Source organism: Melampsora larici-populina, assembly GCF_000204055.1.
Source record: "Melampsora larici-populina 98AG31 unplaced genomic scaffold MELLAscaffold_14, whole genome shotgun sequence".
NCBI lineage: Eukaryota > Fungi > Basidiomycota > Pucciniomycetes > Pucciniales > Melampsoraceae > Melampsora > Melampsora laricis-populina.
The window spans coordinates 1,120,460-1,135,920 of record NW_006768778.1 but is presented as its reverse complement, the minus strand read 5'-3'; the positions used below and the strand labels follow the sequence as shown (position 1 = coordinate 1,135,920).

The following is a 15,461-nucleotide window of genomic DNA, read 5'->3' as shown; positions in this document are numbered from 1 at the left end:
CTAGGTATTTGCTCAGCATGTAGAACAAAATGTGGCAATCCGCATTGCCAAGGACCAATCAAAGGACCCTACATCAGTCTTCCGCCCCTCAGTGTTTTCGACCCCGGACCTAGACCACAGCGTCGCTCAAACCCGCCAACAAACACGCCGTCCAGACCTGTCGCACCAGCAGGCGCTCCTACTCAGAGACCTGCGGGAAGACCAGCGCAAGCAACACAACCAATCCCGGTTAGAGCAATAAGTCAAGGTCGATCGTTCAGCGAGGCTCCAGAGATGTTTGAAAGTGAATTAGAAAGATATGAGGAGGCGGACCGTATTCTGGTGGCTCACATGAAAGAAGAGGAGGCAGCAGGGTGCGTTGAAAACAAAACTCGCACAAAATCAATCATTTTGGAGTTACTAATTAACGGCACTCCTTTACGTGCATTAATTGACTCTGCAGCCGAGACCAATCTAATGTCGGAGGCAACAGCGAACAAGGCGAGAATCCCGCGTAGACCGCTTGTGACACCTGTAGAGGTGAGTTTGGCCATTTCGACGACCGCTGCTCCACACGTGATCAAGGAATTCTGCTTTGCTAATGTCAGCTCGGCAGATCCGAAGTTGCGCTTTGGCTCCACCTTTTTCAAAATCGCACCATTGGGTTCAACATACGATGTCATCTTGGGTACACCCTTCTTGGAAAAGTTTCATTTAGATGTATCACTCAGGAACCGCACAGTCATCCATGTACCTACTAAGACGATACTTATTGAACAATCTGTGAAAAATGAAATTACGTCTGTCATGACAAAGTCAATGGTATCATGTGTCATGCAAAACCTGGAACGAGTGAAAGAAAAACGTGACCTGACGGCGAGAGAAGAGAGAGTCTTGAATGAATTCGCAGAACTGTTCCCAGATGAATTACCAGCAGTCGAGGATGATGAACCAGATGACTTCATTCCGCCTGAAGGGCAGAATGTGGCGTCAAAAGTCAGACACCGCATTGTACTCACAGATCCAAATGTTGTGATCAACGAAAAGCAGTACAACTACCCGCAGAAGTACCTCCCTGCGTGGAAAAAACTCATTGATCAGCATCTGAAAGCAGGTCGAATCCGAAAGTCAACAAGCCAATACGCCTCGCCGTCCATGATAATTCCCAAAAAGGACCCGAACGCCTTACCACGCTGGGTGTGCGACTACAGGAAACTAAACAAATACACCGTCAAGGACAGAAGTCCCTTGCCAAATGTGGACGAGGCAGTCCGGCTAGTCAGTACAGGTAGCATCTTCTCAATCATTGACCAGATTAACTCCTTCTTTCAAACAAGGATGCGAGAAGAAGACATCCCTTTAACCGCAGTCAAGACGCCGTTTGGATTATTTGAATGGACAGTTATGGCGATGGGATTAACAAATGGGCCGGCAACTCATCAAAGCAGAGTGGAGGAGGCGTTAGGGGACATCATAGGAACTTATTGTGTGGTATACATTGATGATGTGGTAGTATTTTCAAAATCAGTAGAGGAGCATGAAGTACACGTGAGGGAAGTGTTGAAGCGTCTGAAAGCAGCAAACTTATACTGCTCACCAACAAAGAGCAAACTTTTTCGTCAGAAGATTAACTTTCTAGGTCATGAAATTAGTGCAGATGGAGTATGCCCAGACGATGCAAAAGTCGAAAAGATATCAAAATGGAAGACACCAGGATCACAAAAGCAGCTACTGAAATTTTTAGGTACCGTACAGTTTTTGAAAAAATTCATTGATGGATTGGCACATTACGTTGGCACTCTTTCGCCATTGACAAGCACAAGACGAAAAAACGAGCCCTTCAAGTGGGGAAAAAAGGAGGATGAGGCATTTGAGAATATCAAGAAGATCATAACAACCTTGCCAGTACTGCGACAAATGGACTACGACTCAGACGAACCGATCTGGCTATTCACCGATGCCAGCGGTCATGGCCTTGGAGCAGCCTTGTTCCAAGGTGCAAAGTGGGACCAATCATCACCAATAGCGTACGAGAGTCGAACGATGTCACCGGCAGAAAGAAACTACCCGGTACACGAGCAAGAGCTACTTGCTGTAGTCAATGCGTTGCAAAAGTGGAAGTTGCTATTATTAGGCTTGAGGGTGAACGTAATGTCCGACCACCATTCATTGACACACCTGTTAACTCAGAGAAATCTTAGCCGCAGACAAGCAAGATGGCTGGAAACGCTATCTCAGTTTGATTTGAAATTTAATTACATCAAGGGAGAAGATAATAGCGTAGCGGATGCACTCTCGAGGAGCGAGGAAGTCTCAGCATGTCAAATAGCTGCCTCGCTCGACAAGGACACGATTCAACTGATCCAAGATGGCTACAATAGCGACCCATTCTGCATGAAGATCCAGAAAACACTTCCATTACGACAAAGGACTGAATGGAGAGGCGCCTTGATCTACGTTGATGAACGCTTAGTCATACCAGCAACAGGCAACCTACGGCAACAATTAATGGAGCAAGCGCACGCTTCCCTAGGCCATCTAGGAACATTGAAAACTCTGGCACAACTTCGAGAGCAATTCTTTTGGCCGGAGATGTCATCCCTAGTCAAAGAATTTGTGAGTTCCTGCGACAGCTGTCAAAGACTGAAAGCCCGAACAACACTACCGTCAGGTCGATTGCAAGCCACCGAAGTTCCTAGGCAGCCAATGGAAGATATAGCCCTTGATTTCATTGGACCATTTCCAAAGGTTCGGGGATACGACATGATTCTCTCATGTACATGCCGACTGACAGGCTTCACCCAAGCAATCCCAGTTTGTCAAACAGATTCAACAGAAAGAACGGCCCAAAGACTTTTTGGCGCTTGGCTCGCGATCTTTGGGGCACCTCGAAGCATGATTGGAGATCGCGACAAGACTTGGACATCCAAATTTTGGCGAGAGCTCAACCTGTTAATGCATGTGAATGTGAATCTGACAACATCCTACCACCCCCAAGCAGACGGTAGAAGTGAAAAGTCGAACAAAACAATTGTCCAAATTTTGCGTCACTTGGTTGGTAATCGACACGGCAAATGGTTTGACGCACTACCCGCAGTTGAGTTCGCCATCAACAGCGCGCTCAACGTGTCGACAGGAGTATCCCCCTTCGAGTTTGTTTATGGGCGAAAACCAAGACTATTCCCCGTCGGAGGTCAACTTGATGACGTTGGAAGCAATGTGTCAAAATGGATTGAACACCGTCAATCAGCATGGGCGCAATATCGCGACAAGTTGTGGGCGAGTCGAATAACCCAGGCAGTACACTACAACAGTCGACGAAGACAAGGTGATTCATTATCAGTCGGAGACTGGGTATTAGTAGACAGTAAGGATAGGCAGCAGATAGTTGGAGGTGACGGTCGACCTACATCAAAGTTGAGGCCTCGATACGATGGACCATACGAAGTCATCGAAGCACTTAACGATGGTCGCAACTTCAGGTTAAGGTTGAACGAAGACGACCGATCACACGACGTATTTCACATCTCAAAGCTCAAGAAGTATCGTTGGAGGGAGGTAGATCAAGGCTCAGAGGGCCAAAAGTAAGTCCTCCCACTTAGTATGCACCGCCAAGGCCGCTATAAATTTTTGTCAAAACAATACCTTGGCCACACATGTGAGCATCCAATTTGGACTTGGTTTGCATTTCAGATGGCATAACGACGATGTTACGAAAAATACTCAAGACGGCAAGACACTACGAATGCAATGCAAGATAACCTACTTCAAGATAATTCACTTCAAGATAATTCACTTCAAGATGATTCACCTCAAGATTCAAATAGCTTATTTAACATCTCTTTCTCTTATTCATCTCAAGCCATTTAAAAATTTTTTCTCTCAATTTTTTTCTTTTTTTCAATTACGACTCATTTAAATTTGATTTTCTTTGCGTTGGGACGAGTCATGTCAATTTTTAGGGGCGAGTTATGCCATTGTTTTTTTTCTTTTCTTTCGAAACCTTAGGATCACACATATTTTTTTTAGAAGGGGAGGGATGTAAGGGTTACATAGCGACGGAATACATACATTATGGGTGTAGACAGGTGCATTATATACTAGACACGTTGCCCTAGCTCCAGAAGACTCTTCTTCACCGAATACTCTTCGGATGGAGCTAGGTGAGCATATCATTTCACTTTATCAGTTATCTCATTTCACTATATTAGTTATCTCTTTTCATTCTGGTTAGAGTCTATGTTCTGATTGTTTCTTCTTGACCGAATACTCTTCGGATGGAGCTAGTTGTGTCTTTGGGAAATCTATAGTCGGGTTCTAGAATAACCCTCCGAGCCGTGTTGCTCCTGTGCCTTATCCAGTGAAGACTCCCTCTCGAGAGTCTTACAGCAGGCTTGTTAGAAGATTTATTGAATAATGACAAATCATCACTACATTCTTCTAGGTTTAAGGTTTTTTCACTACTGTTGGAGATGTTGGAATCCTCGCGAGTACGTGGATCACAATCATTGAATTGAAAACAAGATCCTAATCTCTCGATTTGTTTTGTGGTTTTGACTTTTTGTAACATTCTTATGAGATTGATTCCAAGTGGTAGCAGCAGCTACAGAAGGTGATGCACAACGGGCTTTAGGATAATGACTTTATTGGGAGATGACTTGATGGGAGGTCAGACTGACCGCCAGCAAAAATAAAGACCAAGCGAGTCGGATCTATGTCAAGATTCTCGATCAGTTGTAAGTTCAATGATTAGGTATACGCTTCTAAAAAGAGTGACATACATAGAAGATAACTCTGACTAGTTCCCGAAAGCTGGCCTGATTTGAGCAATAGGAAGGTGGGATAGAAGAATCATAAGTCATGAGTAAGATAGGGCATTCGAGATAGGAAAATGACTCATACCCTAATTAATGCGAGTTTGGTTTCGGAATTGATCCGTTGAGCCATTGATGTTGGGTTTGTGACAGAAGTCCCTGAGCCTGGAAGGTGAGAGAGATAAATCTGGGCCTCTGAAGAGAGGGCCAACTGGTTTGCAACGGTCAAAGCAAAGGTCACTATGTGCGCTGTGAACATACAAGCAGAGTAGTCAGCAATCTTTACATGATCGTAACAATAATGGGCATGGCTCACTGATAGTAACAAAGATTACACCTGAAATGAAAAATGTGTTGAATAGCTTGGATTTGGCTGGGTTTGATGAAACTCTCGTAGTGGATCCACCTTCTTTGTAAGCAATGGGGACCTATATTTTTCCACCCGTTTTTTTCCACCCGTTTTGTGGTGTAAAAAAAGGCGGGTGGAAAATTCCATAACCTGGGGGATCATATGCAATTTTCCGCATTTTTTCAATTTTTTCTCCCAAGTGGAAAACAAAAGGTGGAAAAACTAGGGTGGAAAATTACATCCTGGGCCCGGCAATATGCAATTTTCCACCCAAATTCTTTCCACAAGAAAATGAGTGTAAAAATATTTGTGTGTAAAATTTTATATAAGCCACCTCAGATAGAATTTTCCATCCAGTTGTTTCCACCAATGTAGAAAATTACACCTTCCTTTTACGCTCAAAGGGAAAAGTTCAATGTGATATTGAACTTTCATTATTGAGATGCATCCTATGACTTGAACACCTTCAATTATATCATTGTACCAAATGATTGACCGGGCCAAAAAATACAAGTTAACTTTTTGAACCACTCATCAAATACCTTTAATTACATCATCATACCTGATGATTGACCGTTAAATGCACTTCAAGCGGCAATTGTAAACCTTTATAGATAAAAAATATAACTATCTTTTAAAGAATTTTTTCTACTCTTCAAAATTTGTGTTGCTTTGGTTTCTGGTAAACATGATTTGACAGGTTCAAACAAATTAGATGGAGCAGAACTGATACCAGAAGAGAAAGAAATGATCACAAAAAAAGAAGGTATAGAAATATTAAAGGAGAAAACAAAGAAGCAACAATTTGATTCACCAGTTGAATAAATGAGCAAACAAGTTTAGGAGAGACAAGAACAATACCATCCTCCCAACAACGGTACCGGCGCTCCGCCCGAGATAGCGAGGGCGGGGCGGTAGCAGTGCGCACGCTCCGCTCGCGCTAGCCTTTTTTTGGGATAGCGGGTTTCAACCCGCGCTATAACTATGGTCGGACCCCAAGATAATTAGCGATTTTGGGAGGCGCCCTCTATAGCGAAACATCGCAGTGCTAAGACGCACCATAGCGCAACCGAGCGCCAAAAACATCTAGCGCTTATAGCGCACCAAGCGCCACCACGGGGTGGGGCCCAAGGGTTACATGGTGCCTTCTGTACTAGTAACCAAACTCAGAAACCGTCCAACCCATCCATTCCATAACCCTCGATCCCAGCAATTCAACAACCCTCGACCCCATCACTGAATCACCCTTGGATCTCAATCCCAGCAATTCATCCCTTCACCCACTAATCTCACAAGCTCAACACATCTCTGTCTCATCATCCCAACAATTCAATTTCCCACTGACTACCTTGTTTCTCATATCTTTTGCCTCACGATATCCATTCCCAAGCAATCCGTTCACTTGATCCAGAATCAGATCAAACAATGCTATTGTTTCATGAGTTTCTCAAGCCTCCCGATTTGATTATAAAAGGATATCATAATGGTAAGTCTTTGTATTTCTTTCCTCCCATCTGTCATCATCTGTCTAGATATTCTTTCTTGCTCAATCTAACACTTAAACAATTGCATTAGGAATAGCTCTTCTCGCTAACTCATTGGTCTACTATCACAACATGCCTTCTGCCGATACAAAAGACACTACTCAATCTACACTTATGTTTGGAACTGTCCCCTCTCTTGTTCCTCCTTCGACCTCATCCAGATCGCTTCGAGTCCGTAGCCCTGTACGGCCTCGACCTGGCTATGTAATCCAATCACCGGATTCTCGCCAAGCTCTTCGAATCCCCGATGACGAATCTGAAGAAGGTGGTTACGAACCCGATGAAGAATGTGTATCTGAAGTTGAAATAGGCCAGGTCCCACCTTCACCTGCATCACCCACTCCTCGTCGAGCTCAATCCCTTTTCAAGAAGCGTGTCACAAAGGTAGTCAGCCTCGGCAAGGGCAAAAGAAAGAGTTCTGCCTCTCGGAATGTTTCAAATTCGTCATCATCTCGTCCAGCACCGCAGAAGAAGAAGCGATCAGAGAAGCGATCAGGGACCGTAATGGAGGTAGGCATCATTCCATTCGAATTTTCTCCTCAAATTTCTTCTTATCTTCATTACTGACTTTAGAAAAACTAATACTATCATCAATGTAGGACTATGACGTGCCTAAAGGTATGGATCTCAATCAGGTCGACTCTGACATTGAAATAATCGAGACCTCGGGACCTAGACGAGCTTGTCTTGGTCGTGTTGCCAAATTGTTGGATTATTACGAGGAGCCAATCCACGTGAAAGGAGAGGTTAGTTCCTTTCACCTTCTTACTATCTCTTTGTCTTTCAAAAAGGACTCTTACTGACCTCTGATTATGGCAGAGTGGGGACGATCCACGTAGGTTCAGGTGCCGTTACTGCCGGGCCTTCTTCACCAGAGGCAAGCGTTCCCATTATAATCTGTATTCCCATCGAGATGGGGCAAAGGATCGACCAGCGTGCCCGAAACGTCATCTGGCCATCAAGGAAGGGCATGACTTACCTCGAAGTTGGGCACAGCAGCAAGACGATATTGTTCGAGTGGCTTCCTCCAACCCCAAAGCCACACTTGATTCATTTCTCTCTCAGTCAACCTTCAGTGTTGAAATTCTCAACACGGTCTTAGTTATTTGGATCTTACGTCACACCCTTCCTTTCTCTCGTTTCATGGATACTCCTCTGCGCGCGGCCTTTAAGCTATCAAATCGTTCCGCTAGCATCCGAGGTATCACCTGGGCCTCCGAGACAGCCAAGTCTATCTACAAGGAGCTGTCTGATACTGTCATCAGAAAGCTTCAAGTATGTCACTTCTTTGTATATTTTGGGTTAATATTGATCTGTATACTGATGATCTTACAAGCTTCCTTTCATTTAGTCTAATAAGGGTAAGTTTTGTCTTATTTACGACGTATGGACCACCAAGGGTCGCCGTAGAGCGTTCATCGGTGTATCGGCGACCTATATCAATGAAAATTGGAAGTTCCAGACCCTCCACCTCACCCTCAACTTGGTAACTTGGCACCATGCTGGACGCCTCCTTGCTCAGCCTGTTGGGCAATTCCTGATCGCAAATGGTCTTCACAAAAAGATCAGTCATCTTGTTTTTTTTGTTTATTTCATTCCATCCAAGCTAATATTTATGATTCCTACTCTTACATGTTAGCCCAGACAACCGACTCAGCCAGTTCCAATGCCACCATGGCCAACGAGTTATCAACAATGTTTTCGGACGCGGAGGATCCAGTCTACTGGGATGCATCTGTCAATCAAATTAAATGTTATACTCACAAGATCGGCCTGGTAGTCAAAGCAGGCCTCAAATCGTTAGGTATGAGAGCTGGTCATGTAAAGCCTACCACTTTACCCGGAGTCACTTTGGCTATCCCGACTATGACTTTGAACGACGGTGATGAAAACATCAACTTTCAGTCTTCAGAAGATGAGCAAGACAATTCCAATCCGGACGAAGAATCGAATGCTTCACCCATCAACAACTACATCAATTCAGATAGTGAAGATGGAGAGGTTGGACCTATTTCTGAAGTTGCTCATGCGGTTCGTAAAGTAAGTCCCTTACGTTTGTTTTCACTTTCCCCCTCTGCTCGGTCTACCATCACTGAATGATGTTGTCATTTAGGCCAAAAAGTTCAATGGCTTGTGTACGAGAAGCTCTGCTAGACGACAAGAGTTCATTGCCAAGGCAAAGCAAATGGACTATAAGGGTTGCAACCCTATATCTGGGTGGGGTGTGCGTTGGAATATCGACGCCGACTACCTCAAACGTCTCAGCGACGCACGTGATGTAAGTAATTTCGGTTATTCCAATTAATATCACTTGTCAATCTTATTGCTTATATCTCTCAATTCCGACTGTAGGTTGTGGATGCTATCCTCCTCAGTGACCGAAAAGCTCGTTATTATCAGGGACTGCACATAAGTGCTGATGAATGGGATTTGATCAAGGAACTCGTTAAGATCCTTCAGGTATGTTTTTTTGACATTCCCATCTTTTATTTGTTTCTTTTTTTATTGACAACAATCTCCGTTTAGGTGTTCTTGTACGCTACCAAGCGAATGGAGAGCGACACACCGACGGGTTGTATCCTACTCGCCGAATACTCTCGAATGGTTCTTGAGCTTGATCATCTTATCGATGCATGTAAGGACCCGGATCTGGAGGCCATGCTTGTGTTAATGCGGAAGAAGCTCGAAGGGTATCAAGAAGAAGCTGTCGCCTCCGATGCCATTGTCATATCAACCATTCTCAATCCTCGGTTCCGGATCCGATTCTTTGATCTCAACTACCCCAAAGAGGCTGTTCGAGCCAAGAAGATTTTTCAACTCGTCTTTGATGAAGCTTTAGCTCAATGGCCCGAAGACCCTATTACACCAAACTCAGATTATATCGATTCCTCTCAAACTTCATCCACTTCTATCTCACCTCACCCCATCTGTTCGCAATTTGATGTGTTTACCACACAAGTGACCACCCAGTCACCTGCTGATAAACGCCGGGAGGAACGATTTGATTATATGGAAGGTGCACATCTGTTGCTTACTGGTCAATCCGAGTTGGATTGGTTGAGGGTGTGTTACCTTTCGACTCTCTCATTCATCTCCAAGTATTGCCACTCTAACATTGTTTTTACCCACACTATAGGAGCATGAGAATGATTTCCCAGTCCTCGCGTCCATTGCTCGTAATTACCTTGGCTTATCAGGTACCTCTTGCCCTTGCGAGAGGACCTTCTCTTCGGCAGCGGATATCGCGGTCCCTGGGCGGGCTTCCTTAACGGCGAGGATGATCTCAAGGCTTGTCAGTGCACGCGAGTGGTTGAAGTCTAAAATTCCTCTCTCTGGTAAATTTGCTGAAGCTGCAGCCTACCTTAAAGCTTATGAGGCTTCGAGCACCAAAGCTAAAAAATAATCAAGTTGTTATCTTTTATATTTTCCCTTTTGTGTCTCCACTCTTAACCCAACAATTAAAAACACTCAAAACAAATTGTGTGTCTTCTTCTTTAAATCAAAGGATAGCTCAAAGAAAAGCTTGTGCGCGTTTATATACCTCCAAAAATTACAAAATATACACCAAAAAAGTTGTTTTCGTTTTTTTCACTTTTTTCTTGTTCCTTCAAAAATCCCCACTCTGCACCCAATGACATAACACAACTGGAGTCAATACTTGATCCCAAAAATACCCCTGCTTCAACACGCTTGGGAGCGCTATCCGCTGAGAGAAACGACCATAGCGGTGCGGAGCGGTTTTCAACGCCACACCGCTTTAAGAACCCATAGCGCTTCAAACATTATAGCGGAGCGATTTGACATTTGTTGATAGCGCCAAATCGCTGCGCTCGGGAAAATAGGTGATTTAGCGGAGCGACAAAGGTCTTGCTCCTCATCTCTTACGCTTTGACTTCCGCACACTACCTTCTTCCATTGACTCTTGGAATGTTATGATCAGGACGGGGATCTGGGGACGGAGTGTGAAGACGTGGTATCCTGGTTCCTCTATGTAGATTGTCAGATGAGGAGAAAGAGGAAAGTACAAGCATTGTGATCTAGATACTAATACGTGTCCTCTGTGACATCTCTTCCTAAGTGTGTCACGCCTGGTTACATGTGTAGTTGTAACATGGAAATTGAATACTCCTACATCAGTGTTGTCAAGAGCTTTATTCTCAACCTCAACAATAGCCCACCCTTTCCAACCTTTAGTTTTTTTGTTTACTGCTTTTGCACAAACAACATGCAACATGTGAGCTGTGCCTTAAGTGAGGGTAAATATGTAATTACTGACCTTTTGGAGATTTTGGTTTCAACGTTGAAGTGTCACCTGCTGCAAGAACATCTTTTGAATCTGTCAAAACTGCCCTTTTGTTGACCTTACGCCTCTTGGATGGTGCTGTCCCATCAATTTCCGCCGTTGAAGGATCAACTTCAGCTTCTAAAACTGAAACCTTTTGATTGACCTTGACCTTTTTATCTACCTTAACATTATTTGCATGGTTGTTTACTGTAATCACATTTTATAGATCAGAGCTTGTGGAAGGGATCACATAGAAAAAATGATTGCACACCAGTTCGAGTTTCCAAGAAAAGTTCATCTGTGTTTCCATCTGAGGCACATAAATCTTCCTTAGTTGATTCAAGTATCTGAGGTCGATGAGGTGCAAGTAATTCAGCTACACCTTGAGAGGTAATGAATCCAGGATAGTTTGGATTACTACGCTTGATAAGCTCGACTGATTTACGCAGGGAAGAATCCTCTTCTATGGTGGATTCGCGCGAGTAGAAAAGCCAACTGGTGTTTGGAGACGGCCCGCCAATATTTGAGATTTTACGATCTATTAGGCGTGCAAAGCCTGCATTTTTGCTATCATCAAAAAGCCAAACTGCAGGTAATCCATCATGATTCCGTACGACCTTTGTCCAGAAGTGAGCTGCATTCCAGTAGCCACGAGACATTAATAAGTATCTATGTCCATTAAGTGTCAAAGTAGCCGGCCAATCCATCTTGCTCATAAACCTAGCACGTTCATCCAAGTCTAGTATTGATGTGACTTCAAGATGAAAGTAAAGGTGAAGCGGCTTGGATTCGAGTTTGAGTGTCGAGTGCTTGATTAAATCTGGAGGATTAAAGGACGAATTTGGTATTTGTTTTACCACTTCCACAGTTGAAGATTCTGATGATGGTGTGGTAGGAGTCGATGTTGATTCTTCCTCATAATGTGCTTTTTGGTGTTCTTTGCATGTAGTACAGACTCTACCACATTTGATAGTGATTCCGGTTGTTGTCCACTGTTCAAGGAGAGCTGAAATGTTGTGATGATCGATTTCGGCACCATCAAATGCATTACGAGTGATTTTGATAGTGTTCTCAGTGCGGGTATCTTCAGAGTGATGCTTCTCTGGGAAATGTGCACAATGATATTGTAAAGTGTTGGTGAAATTGAAGAGGGTCTTGAGGATTACAGCTTTATTTTTTGATTTATCAAGAATGACTTCGATGAAATAGTCAGCAGAGGCAAAACATCCAGGCCAAAATGAACCTTGATATTTCTTATCTAGAGCACGAGCAATCTTATTCTGTGCTTTAGTGAGTATGGATTTGATCCCACCGGACTGATTGAGCTCGTAGGTTGCACATGAGTCAAAATGATAGGTGATAATCGTAAAGATGTTGGTTTCCCGTCCACGAGATCCTTGAATCCAATGAGGGCTGAACAAGCAATACATTGATTCTAACACTGAAGCCATCCAACATCGATTTCTAGAAGTTGCTACATCTGAGGCTGAATAACTCTGGTAGGTAGTCACCGGATTGCGGTCAACATTGAGACTTCCTTTAGGCCGCCCAAGCTTTGCACCCTTGCCAATCAAAGCCTCAGTAGTATCTGGAGCTCTTCCGTCAGTCTTCTCATGTTTCCGCTTTGCAGGCTTCTTCTGACCAAGCGACTGAGCAATGTAGGTGTAGGTCTTGCTCTGAGATCCGTATTCGACCGGGATACCACGGAGAATCTGCTGATGATCATGCTCATGGCAGCGAACTAATGCAAAGAGCTGAACCATCCCAACTTGCAAGGATGTCTTACCGTCACTGGTAGAACCCACAGGTGGATGTAACTATGAGTCAGCTATATACAAATCAGATTGATTCTAGAGACAAAATTATATTTCACCACAACATGTAATATATTCGATGCATTGACTCTTGTGCGTTTGTCTTGTCAGGTAATCCATGGTCTGCATCGGGCAAGTCTTCCGTGAGGGGCCGACGACTTGGAAATACCATTGCTTGAACATCTGACATTTGCCACCAGTCTAACCATCGCTTTACTTTAGGAAACTTTCGACGAATGTATTCTAGCTTTTCTTCGTGAGTTTTTCCCCCGTCTTCCTTTTCTTGTAGCAAACCCATTGCAAGTGCGGCGAAGTCAGACTGTTGATATTTCCACAATGAGAAATACATAAATAAGCAAACATCACCCCCTTATGAATTTCAGTGAAAAAGCTCATAATAACCTCTAAGTGTGGTGGAATGATTTTATGGTTGCGCTTGACTCGGGTGACCTGCTGACAAAAGTGCTCCTGACAACCTTTCAGCAATCGCATGACCCGGGCACGGTCACTTTCACCAAAAACCTCCATATAAGCTTGTACAAATCCCTCCTTTTGGGACATCGAGAAGTCTACAACTTGGCAAGAAAGGATCTCGCATTCATGCTTTGTCATGGAGGCCTTAAAGAATTGTTTCAGAAGAGTGACAAAATGACATTTATAATGGCTGACTTTGAGACCTCGCAACCAAGTAAGTTGAACTGGAATCCATCTCATTAAATCTTCACAGTACATAGATGTCGTAAGGAGATAACCATTTTCAAAAAACTTGTATGTAACATCCGATAAAAGTCCACCTCGATATACGTCATTCTTTTCGTCACGATCCATCAGCCGTTCAGCCATCCACTGGGTCTGGAAGGTGAAGTGCTCCTCGTTGTCCATAAATGATGATGAGATTATCTTCAACCCCTGGCTGGATTAATAAAATTGAAACACCAGAGAAGGTAATGCTCAGACAAGCGGAAGAAACAGGTAGAAGCTGATCAAGGTGGCTTACTGATTCCAGTGAAACATATCTAGAAGTAGCTTGTCTCCGCCTCCATCACTAGCTTTTGCGGGCATCAGGCCCGCCTTGACCAATATGTCACGCCGAAGATAAGACAGACGGTCTTTATGACCCAGAGATGGATGTATTTGGTTTACACTCTTGATAGGAGCCTGCCCTGCGTTTGATCGACCAACCTGTGCATCCATAATCACACATCAAGTCAATCACATCTCAATATAGTCGCTGCAAATTTGATCGCAAAGAAAACACATACCCGGAGTAGAAAAGGAGCTGTATCCGGGTTATTCACAATCACTTGAGCAAGTTTTGCTTTTGACAACAGATCAGGCTTCTTTGAATCTGGCCAAGGGTGTCCATGGATGCCTGAATGAGTAAGTTTTGACCAGCCTGTGACCATATCCACGTCAACTTGGGTGTGTGTGCCTTCACAATCTATGTGAGCTAGCTTTTTGCTGCAGCGTGGTGCAAGGCAGGTAGGGTGTCTGGAACAGTTTATCAGCATGAGGATCCAAATTGTATGATAGAGTGAAGGGGTATTCACTGTGCCATGAGCTCCGGGATCTTCCCCTTTCCAGTTGGGGGTGGCCCACAATAATCACATAAATCATTACTGCACATCAGTACTCCGAGGCACTTGAACTTGGTTGACTTGATACGTTTATTCTTTGACCATGAGACTCTTGATGTGTAACTAAAACCAACTTTTCCGAAATTGAGGGGAGCTTCAACATCTGGGTGCTTGATCCAGACAGTGTTTCCATTGGGATACAGTGGGTAACCTTGCGAGTCAAGTTTCGAATCCTCCCCGATAAAGCAATCTAGTGGAATATCCACTATCTCGTCAAGGTTTTTTGAGTTGATTAAGGCCTGGGATGCTTGAATGCCTGCCTTGGTGTTTGGACTATCTTGCGTAAACTTGTTGGATGAGGACATTTTTGAGAGAGATCGAGATGAGCCTTTTTTGAAAGTTGAAGTTGAGGTCTTCTAAAGGATAGTCGAGAGAGTGAGACAAACAAGAAAAAGCTATTTGATTCGGAAGATATCTGATTGTAAGGAAAAGAAAATTGGTAACAGGGTGATTGTTAAAAATTTTCGCTGCCATATTTCTATTCCCAATCCGTCCTGTCCCTCTCCATCAAGCCATGTTTCAACTATCCATCTCCTCCATAATATCTATATCAATCTGCCTCAGTCCATTTATCGATCAAATATAGTGATGGAAACTGTTTGGTGGTTTTGGATTATACCTTTGGAATGGATACGTAAAATATCTAGCAATGAGGGTGGAGACTCTATATTTTGTATGGTTGTTCTCCAGGTATGATGATGATCAACTGGTTTATTGATTTGGCACACTGCCTTCCAACAAAAGGCAATTGAATAAAATCACGAGAAATGAGGTTTATTGATTTGGTCTTTTGGTATGATGTGATTTGAGAAAGATCAATCGATTTATTGATTTGGCACACTGCCTTCCAACAAAAGGCGATTGAGTATGATCGATTGAGTGAAATGAGGTTTATTGATTTGGTCTTTTGGTATGATGTGATTTGAAAAGGATCAATTGATTTATTGATTTGGCACACTGCCTTCCAACAAAAGGCGATTGAATATGATCAAGTGAAATGGCCCGTTGATTGTATGTTGCGATGCTCAGATGGGAATTG

The 15,461-nt window shown here is 43.6% G+C and overlaps 2 protein-coding genes across 2 annotated transcripts; both read right to left on the bottom strand.

Moving 5' to 3' along the window:
* Positions 1–10,954: 10,954 nt before the first annotated feature.
* On the bottom strand, positions 10,955–12,401 carry MELLADRAFT_105669 (uncharacterized protein; the record flags this gene model as incomplete). Its single annotated transcript, XM_007408916.1, has 3 exons — positions 10,955–11,178; positions 11,243–11,388; positions 11,692–12,401. 3 exons carry the CDS (start codon positions 12,399–12,401, stop codon positions 10,955–10,957), a joined length of 1,080 nt encoding a protein of 359 aa, XP_007408978.1.
* Positions 12,402–12,795: 394 nt separating this feature from the next.
* Positions 12,796–14,727, bottom strand: MELLADRAFT_85512 (uncharacterized protein; the record flags this gene model as incomplete). The annotated part of the gene is made up of 7 exons (XM_007408915.1): positions 12,796–12,799; positions 12,845–13,104; positions 13,188–13,388; positions 13,455–13,698; positions 13,783–13,967; positions 14,048–14,276; positions 14,336–14,727. The coding sequence occupies 7 exons, from the start codon at positions 14,725–14,727 to the stop codon at positions 12,796–12,798; spliced, it is 1,515 nt and encodes a 504-aa protein (XP_007408977.1).
* Positions 14,728–15,461: the final 734 nt, after the last annotated feature.